We start from the raw sequence: 9,409 nt of genomic DNA, 5'->3' as shown, positions 1-9,409 counted from the left end.
CTTTAACTATATTTACCAATGGGATTTGAGGTGCAGTTGTATAAAGCCATGGCTTCACCAAATGCTTTTGCCATAGATATACATGTAAATGGTCAACTCCTAGTTCTCAATGAATAGCATCACAAATTGTGTAATCATTAAGCACATGGCCATTAACCATACTGGCTCAACATTACAAAATTAGGCATCTATACAAAAAGAACTACATATGCAAGTAGACATTGGAAGGAAACAAAACTGCCACATAACAAATAAAGATGTTACAAAACTAGGGAAACTGTCCAAAAGGAAATCCCAGCTGAAAGTTTAGAGTGGGACTACTTAGTTTTACATAACAATACAACCTTACCTTCTTGAGACTGGCCTTGTCCAAATCCTATGCAAAACCTTACAACGCTCAAATGTCTCCACTCCACAAAAAGTCAAATTCTTCACCTCCTTAATGGCTCCAGGTTACCAGTTGATTAAAGGCAATGCAAACAAAACCATAATATGCCCACATAGTTGGACTATAAACCACTTCCACCATTCCGCAAAAAACATCTTCCACCAACTAGATTCATCAACCTCGTCCTTGAATAATATGCCGTGAACCAAATCAAATTCCAAAAGGTCAGTTCAAGATTATTACTATTTTTGAGTCTTCATCTAATACAAACGCTTCCAACAAACCGAAGATTCACAATAGCAAGGCATTTCCTTGATCTTGCCATCAGTACCCACCAATCTATCGAGTGCATAGCCATAATCATAGGAAACTTCCTGCACAAGAGAGAGACGACAAGCCACTAATTTTGTATAGGAACCACAGAAAAAGGTATATTGGAGATTCAAACCCTTAACAGCTTAACCAATGATAAAAAAACTCAGTGACAAAGAGCAAGACTCACTTGAGTAGGCTTGGATTGAAGGCCCGCCAGTCATGTAGGCCAGGCTCTGGCCTGCAATATAGACCTAGTGTCTGGGATTGGGCCACGGGTCTTACCTAGTTCGGCCCGGCCTGGCATGGCCTGGTCCTTCCTTTTATTTATTTTGTAAACGAATTTAGAAATAAATAAATAACATTTATTGGCCCAGTCCAACCAACCCTGCCCGACCACATTAATCGGTCCAGTTGGGCCACCTAGCCCAAGAGTACGGTCAAGCAAAGGCTAGGGTCCCTCAGGCCCTGCCCGGGTCCCAGCCAGGCTCGGGCCAGACCAGGCCTGGCCCATTGCCACCCTTGTCCAAACGTAGAGCTTTGGGATTCACCCTGAGAAGGCAATTTTTCAAATAAATAAATAATTGCTTTGTTTAAAAAACCCAACCTGAATTGAGACTCTCCTATGTTGGATAGGATGACTTGGCTCAGGACTCAAGCATTCCCCAACCTATACCCATGATTGAAAATTATGAGTTACTATTACTTACGGGAGGAGGGAAAATTATTATGAAGACAGCTATTAACATAAAAAGGGAGAATAAGGTTTAGTGGGGCATGGGCAGCACATCAAAAGGAAGAAGAAAGATAAGGGGTACAAGCATGGCACTTCTATCTTTAAAAGCTCTTATAAGTTCAAGTTTTAAAATGCTAAGGACTTCAAGAAGATAAAAGATATCTAACTCAGGACGGATTTTTAATCCCTCACACCAAAGGTTTTCAGTTAAAATAAGACTATAGAAGGGGAAAAGGAAACTCCAGAAGACTTGGCAAGGGTGAAGGGCCATAGAAACAATACCAAACTTCTCCACAAGTAACATTAGATCAATGAAATCAGGTCGCAACACAACCAGCTGATTCCTAGAAAGTTGATGGCAATATCAAAAGATTACATGTTTCTAGGTAGACCAGTTTAGATTCGGTAAACTAGACAATATGATCAGGTCTTTAGAATGTAGTCTGAAATATGATAACCTTAGATTGATGAGAAAAAAGAACCAACAATCGATTGCTTTTGTTTAAACTCATGCTCAACACAATCACGTGCTTTTGGCAAAGCTGTGACTGTCATGTTTTATACATTGTAGTCGACAAAATACTTTTAGTCATCCCCGTAAAGAAAAAAAACAAAAGATTATATTCTCCTAAGAGCATATCTTACATTCATTCCCTCTCCCTCGGCCAAAACCCTATCTAAGAGTGTTCCTGGGACCCCATATTTGAGGATGTAACCTCTTCACCTACAGACCAACAAGGAAGAAAGAAACCATATGCACTCTATATGTGCCTGAAAAAGTAGCACCCTAACATTGAACAAACACCAACCAATTTTTTGGCAGTCAGATCTAAGTGTTTAGAAGCCCAAGATTCCAAATAAAAAAATTAAATGGTTTCTGCACTTGTTAGCAGAATTCCTTTTACTAGAGGAAGGACGTTTATAGTGTGCTCCAGTAAAAGTACACTAGACGTGCGCAGAGAACATGTACTAGAGGGAAGACTTTTATAGTGTGCTCCAGTAAAAGTACACTAGACATGCGCAGAGAAAAAGTATGCCAAAATCCATACTTGGATTGTAGATAATATATATATATATATATATATATATATATATATATATATATATGAAAAAAGCTGGGATTAGCCCACTAGCTCATATAAACATATGAGCCCAATGACCCAGATTGAATCTAAGCCGATCTGACGGTCACGACCTCATTTTGTGTTTGAATTTTAATTTTTTTTCTACAAATTCAAATCACTTGAAATTTTAGGCGTGTGTTATTCTCATCAAGGCACACCTAATAAAAGTATAAAAAAAAATATTCAAAAAAAATAAAATGACCAAAATGCCTCCAAAACTTTTTGGGGGTACTTTGGTTAATTTGTTTCATATAAAATATTTTTTTGATATTTTTTGAAGATTCAACTATTTTTGATGAACACACTCTTAAAATTTCAAGCGATTAAAATTAAAATTCAAAAACTACCGGACATCTATGATCGTCAAATCGGCTCAGATTCAATCTGGGCCGTTGGGCTCATATGTTCATATGAGCCAGTGGGCTAATCCCAGCTTTTTCTTATCTATATATATATATATATATATATATATATATATATATATATATATATATATATATATAAATTCACACGCCAATGAAGTAATTAACCCAATGCTCACTCAAGTTTAAATCCAAAAATCAAAATAAAACAAAGATCCAGAACATTAAAGAATCCTAGAACTCGAATCCAGAATTTCTCAGCCAGGAAGAAATTCAACGAGAACATAAAGAGAATGAAGGTCTTAAAAGAGAAAACAAACAAAAATATGAACATGGGTGAATCCAAAACTCACCAAGTGCATATACATTGATGTTCTTGATATCTATGATACTTTTCTTCCTTATCCCAATCCCAACAAGTTGTTGAATCTAGTTCAAAACCGCTAGAGAAGAAGCACCAGTGCCAAAAGAAGTGCCAGTCCTAGTTTAGTAATGGTTTTCTCAGAGGCCAAACTGAGAGAGGCCCACAAATGGGGTATCGAGTTCTGGCTCGCAGAGAACAAATCCATGGCTATGGATTTTTTGAAGCAATGAATCTCTGGTACAAGAATGAAGAAGCCATGGCCAAGCCCACGCGTGGTCCTACTCCCATGGCCATTGCAACTCGGACGGAGACCACGATGCTCATATGCACTGTAAAAGCCCCTCTCTCTCTCTCTTACCCAGTGAATACTTGATAAAGATCTGCGTCCCTCGGAATGTTACCGACTAACGAGCTCCTTTTCGCTCTCTCTTTCTAGCACACACGCTCTACGTGATGCAAAGGTGAAAGAGATTGGTGGAGGCGAGGTGAGAGGATTGCTTGTGTGTGGGTTTCTCCCTGGTTTAGCCAGGGGGAGAGAGAGAAGGAATGGGGGGCGAGAGAGGGGAATGGAGCCGAGAGAGAGAAAGAGGTGTCATGGGCATTGAATGGCGTGTTTCATTATTGAGATTGGGAATAAAACCTAACAGTGATCCATAGGGGTCCTATGCTATGGGGGGTATGGCAGGGTCCTATAGGATCATTAATATATATATATATATATATATATATATATATATATATATATTAGAGAGAGAGAGAGAGATAATCAAATGGATGTAATGCAAACGCACGAGTTGGTTTTAAGCTACAGTCAAAATGAAATCTTGTTGCCATTCAAGAATCATTATATGCAAGGATATGCAAGGGATACATCCATTCTAGTTTCCATAAAATTCCACCAAGAGTGCATAGCCAAGAAGAACACCTCCAAGGAAAAGTATTACATGCAAAATACAATTGCAAATCAGAAATAAGAACTCCAATCTATACTCATCCAATAAAAAAATAGAAAAATATACCATAAGATCCTTTATTTTGGTACAAGGATGTTGCAACTGCCTTGGCCATTATATTTCAAATTAGGAGACTGGAATATTGATATTAATTAGGCATGAAGTCCAAAAGTAAAATTTTCAAACTTTGTAATATATCCCAAGCTGTCAAATTTTGAAATATTAAGGCTAAGGGTGATTGCAACGTCACGCCAAATATAAATGTTCTTAATGTATATCTTCTCAATAGGGGTAATAGTTTATATTGGCTGCAACAATAATTACAAAAGTTGCAGTAATCTCTATTTTATTTGAATGATGTAGATGTTAACACCATCTCAAAAGACATATCATATTTGATATTAAATTAAACAGACACATCAAATCTACATCACCTGACTAAAATATATAGTGCAAAACACCGCAACTTGAGGTAAACCACACTACTCGATAAAAGACTAGTACTTTGTCGAAGAGAAATGAGAACCTCAAGCATCAAAGATTTGAAACAGGAGTGTTATAGAAGGTGGCACGAGCAGCATAAACCAGCTTTTTGGTCCCCTTATCCTTGAATTCCACAGAGACCATACCCACACTTCGTCCCATTCTTAGCACTCTTGCTTCAATTTCCAATTCCATCTGCAAAAAGAAAACAACCATGCATCAAATAATGTTACAGGACATTACCATTAGAGAGAGAAAGAGAAGAGGAGAGAGAGAGATCATCCTCTGACGGTTATTAAGAGAGATCTTATGACAACTACTACAAAGAATAGTTCGGAAAGGTTTTGATGATGATGATTTATGGGTGTAGAATAGAATTTGGAGGAATTTGAAACACAGCCACCCGACTTTTGTGTCAATGTTACATGAATTCTTTTGTTTGTCTTCGGCCCTCGTGTTACACGAGGGCCGACACACGTATAAATATGGAGTCCATGGGTTTCCTTTTCTTCTTTATTAACCAAATATGACATAATTTTAAAGACACTGATCATCTTTTTTGTTGCGACTAGGCACATGTGAATTTGAAATTTGAAAATCTTTATAGAAGACTTAGTCGAGTCCACTTGGACCCAGCCCCTTGTCGAGCCAAGTACCTAGGTAAAACTTGGAGTATCTTAATATATATATATATATAGATATAGATATAGATATGGGTGTGGTTTGTATAGAGCCTAGGCTCTAAAAAATCAAATTAGAGCCTACCTTCAAATAGTATCGAGAAATGTGGTTTCAATACTGAAAATCTTTGTGATAGCCTTAATATATATTTTCATATTTATTTATAAAATTTAAAGCTTTAAAAATAGTGTAGATCGATAGATTATGAAAACTTGAAAATTGATAGTCCAAAATTACGTTACAAAATACACTATTTCCAAAACTTGAAATCCATTTTTTTCTCATGTCCATGCATCTTGATGTCGAGATGATCAATTTGACGATATTTGGTATCAAAACAAACCAGTTCTAGTAAAATTTTTGAGGTAGGCTCAAATTTGATTGTTTAGAGCCTCGGCTCTATATAAACTTTTCCCTATACATATATATATATAGGGAAAAGTTTATATAGAGTTTATATATATATATATATATATATATATATATATATATAGGAAAATATAATGAGACCATTTACTTTTGGTAAAAGGTGGTCACAGTTAATCTTGACCATTGAATGTGAAATTAGGCGGCTGCATTTATTTCATTGACCAAGCTCAAAGTTCAAAAGAAATTGTCTCGAACTTTGTGACAACCCCAAACTATCATATTTCACATCAGATGGTTATAATTAATTGTGACCTCCCTATAGCAAAACTAAATGATCTTATTGTGTACAATCCCTTTATATGTATCTAAGAAATATACTAAAATGTGAAATCAATGTGTAAGTATTTTATATGTAATGTTGACAGTTTTTACAATTATGGCGGAGTTTTTTCTTGCTATATGGCCTATTTCTTTATTTTCCTATTTTTAAAAACATTTCATAAATGTCTCCAACTATGAAACAACTTTTTTTTCTAAATCCATGTTTTATATTTTTTTAAAAGCTTATTTTAGAATAGTTATAATGTCATTGGTTTTGTGAAATCAATGTGTAAGTATTTTATATGTAATTTTGATACTTTTTTCAATTATGGCGGAGCTTTTTCTTGCCATATGGCCTATTTCTATATTTTCCTCTTTTTAAAAACATTTCATAAATGTCTCCAACTATGAAACAACTTTTTTTTCTAAATCCCTGATTTATATATACTCATTTTTTAAAGCTTATTTTAGAATAGTTATAATGTTATTGGTTTTGTGTGACTTTTGCTATTTGTATTTTATTTTTAATTAACTTTTTATATGTTTTCATATTTTTTATGACTTCTCGCTGAGTCAACTCAGAGTCGTCCGAGTAACTTCGCTCTATGAACAGCCAAGAATTGGCCCAAACCAAGTATCCAAACATTATAAAGCTCTGGAAATATCTATGGATTCGGCCAATTAATGCATTGATCAGTTGTTTTCTAGTCATCATGAATTGGAATACTAGTAAAACATTATTGAATTTGATTCCTCTTCGTAATACAGCCACGTTGTTCGTAACACAATTGCATCGGAAAATCCTCTTTTTCATAGTATAAAATAACCCCGTATCCGTGTCAGTGTGTCAGACACTGACACGCAGTGTGCTCATGAGAGAGAGAGTCACCTTGATGTTTGCAGCAGAAAGATAGGTCACAGCCAATTCACCAAGAAAGAAGGGCTTATCAGCAATTAGGGTTTGCATGCACGCCGAGGCCACCGTTGTTGCAGTGGAAGCCACTCCTCCACCATGAAATGTATTATAAGCATTCTGCAATCATTTAACAAGGCATATTTTCACAAATATGAGAGAGAGAGAGAGAGAGAGAGAGAGAGAGAGAGAGATTTGTTCAGTTAAAAGATATGCCTCTTTTTGTCATATTTCCTATAATATTTCATAGATGTAAAGAGAGAGCATTGCTCAGTTAAAAAATGCGCCTTTGTTTTAATATATCATTGATGAGCGAGAGAGAGAGAGAGAGAGCATTATTTCAGTCAAAGGATGTGCCTTTTTTGCCATATTTCAAAGATGAGAGAAAGAGCATTGTCATATTTCGAAGATGTGTGAGCGAGAGAGAGCATTGTTCAGCTTAAAATGTACCCTTCTCTTCATATTTCACGGATGTAAGAGAGAGAGAGAGAGAGAGAGAGAGTGCAATGTTCAGTTAGAGAGAGAGAGCATTGTTCAGTTAAAAAATGTGCCGTATTTATTCAAATTTCATAGATGAGAGAGAGAGAGAGAGAGAGAGAGCATTGTCCAGAAAAAAATTGGCCTTTTTTTTTTCTGTAAAAAAGGGAAAATTATAAGATCACAAAAAACCATAGACTACTGGTTTATGGTGTATCATACACAGATACACAACCCGCCCATCAGCCCACTGCCCCTGAGCATGGACGGTCCAGATTAACAATGCATCATACACCACTGGTGTATGGAGATCGTTCCACTTGCAAGAAGTAGAAAATTATGTCGCACATGCCATACACCTCAATGGCCAATTTTCCCAGAAATTTGGTCCAAATTTCCATGTCATTTTGCAGAATTCACCCTGATTTGATGGTTTTATCAACAATTACAGAAATCTAATTCGAAGAAAAAGGTTTAATGCTTACTGAAATTGTTAAGGATTTGTCAAAAAATGGAGAAAAATAAGAGCGCAACAATCTAGAGCCCGAGCCTCCCCAATTTACAGTAAAAGGAACAAATTAATGCCCCCATCCAAAAAAAAAAAAAAAAAGAAAGCAACTGAAAAAGGCGCTAGAGAACAAAAACGTAAATTTTCTTTAGGGCAAAAACTTCAGTGTGATTTTGTTAATTTAGTGTCAAAAATTGGGGAAAAACCACAGAGAAGAACAGAGGGCAAAACCCAGAGCAAAGATCTTCCCAAATTGCAGTAAAATGAAAGCAATAACATTAAAAATAAAATAAAAAAAAAAAGGACTTGAAAAAGGAGAGTTCAAGATTTTAGAGCACAATAACCTAAGACTTGTTGAGTGCTAAATTTCTACTGACATTATGTTAATTTATTGTCAAAAAAAGGGAAAAACCTCGGAGAAGAATGGAGGGCAGCAATCAAGGGCGCAAGTCTTCCCAATTTGCAGTAAAATTAAAACAGAAAAGAGAGAGAGAGAGAGAGAGAGAGAGAGAGAGATAAAAATTGTCAAAAAAAAGAGAAACCCCCCATTTACAGCAAAATGAAAACAATAAAATAAAAAAATAAAAAAGGACCAAAAACCATGAAAATTGCGAAATAAAAAAGGGAACCCCAAAAGGCAGAGATTAAGAATCTAGGGCATAAAAACACAAAACTTACGGTCACTTGGGGCTTGAGTTTGAAGCTGCACACTATGTGACCAAGCTCAACGCTTTGGACCTGGAGACAGCTTCGAATTAGGTCAGTGTTGAAGCCATTTTGATAGGCAATTTCAGGCATGGGTTCATTGATTCCAAGTCGTTCAAAGAATCTGAGGGTACCATCTACCTTAGATGGTGAGCCTTTCAGGTCCATGAACAAGCCAAAGTGAAGAAGATTGCTTTTGGTTTGAACTTAAAGGAATTCAGGCTTAAATATTTTTCCTTAAATCAATATCTTCCGGTCAGTAGGTTGCATCAGATTGGGTTATTTCTTTTTTTTTTTGCTTTGATTTCATACTTTTGTGGGTTCATTTAAGACAAAAGATTTTATGCTCCCGAGGGTGAAAAGATCTCCCAAGGGCAAAATTCATGTTTGTAATATTTTATGGATCTTAAATTTAGGATATAACAGAACAGTCAACTTTAAAGGGAAAATTTTGACTCGCATCTCACTCTTTATGTACCTCGAGAACATAAAAGTCACAAAATTAAAAGGGAACCATCTAATTTTTGACGGGCATGATCAAGGTGGTCAAAATTTCAAAATCTACATTTTTCTTAAAAATACCTAAATGAACCTTGAAATTTTCGAAATTTTGGATCAGAAAAATCCTCCCAAGTAGTAACTTTTTTGCTCAAGGGAGTTGCACGAGCATGTGATAGGTGCTAAAAAAAATGAGTATGTACACTTGCAGGATG

The 9,409-nt window shown here is 35.9% G+C and overlaps 1 protein-coding gene across 2 annotated transcripts; it reads right to left on the bottom strand.

Moving 5' to 3' along the window:
* Positions 1-221: 221 nt before the first annotated feature.
* LOC18447703 (uncharacterized) lies at positions 222-8,998 on the bottom strand. Of its 2 annotated transcripts, XM_006857794.4 has the most exons (4): positions 8,670-8,998; positions 6,983-7,126; positions 4,766-4,917; positions 222-762 (listed from the first exon to the last, which is right to left on the bottom strand). In XM_006857794.4, exons 1-3 carry the CDS (start codon positions 8,862-8,864, stop codon positions 4,774-4,776), a joined length of 483 nt encoding a protein of 160 aa, XP_006857856.1. In that variant the 5' UTR covers positions 8,865-8,998; the 3' UTR covers positions 222-762; positions 4,766-4,773. The 2 variants fall into 2 exon arrangements, with proteins under 2 accessions (XP_006857856.1, XP_088704523.1); XM_088848397.1 differs by lacking the exon at positions 222-762 and having other exon boundaries at positions 4,569-4,917; positions 8,670-8,983.
* Between the last annotated feature and the right edge of the window lie 411 nt (positions 8,999-9,409).

The sequence above is a fragment of the Amborella trichopoda genome, chromosome 9 (genome assembly GCF_054954075.1).
Source record: "Amborella trichopoda isolate Santa Cruz 75 chromosome 9, AtrichopodaSantaCruz75HAP2 v2.0, whole genome shotgun sequence".
Taxonomy (NCBI): domain Eukaryota; kingdom Viridiplantae; phylum Streptophyta; class Magnoliopsida; order Amborellales; family Amborellaceae; genus Amborella; species Amborella trichopoda.
This window is presented reverse-complemented; position numbering and strand designations above follow the sequence as displayed.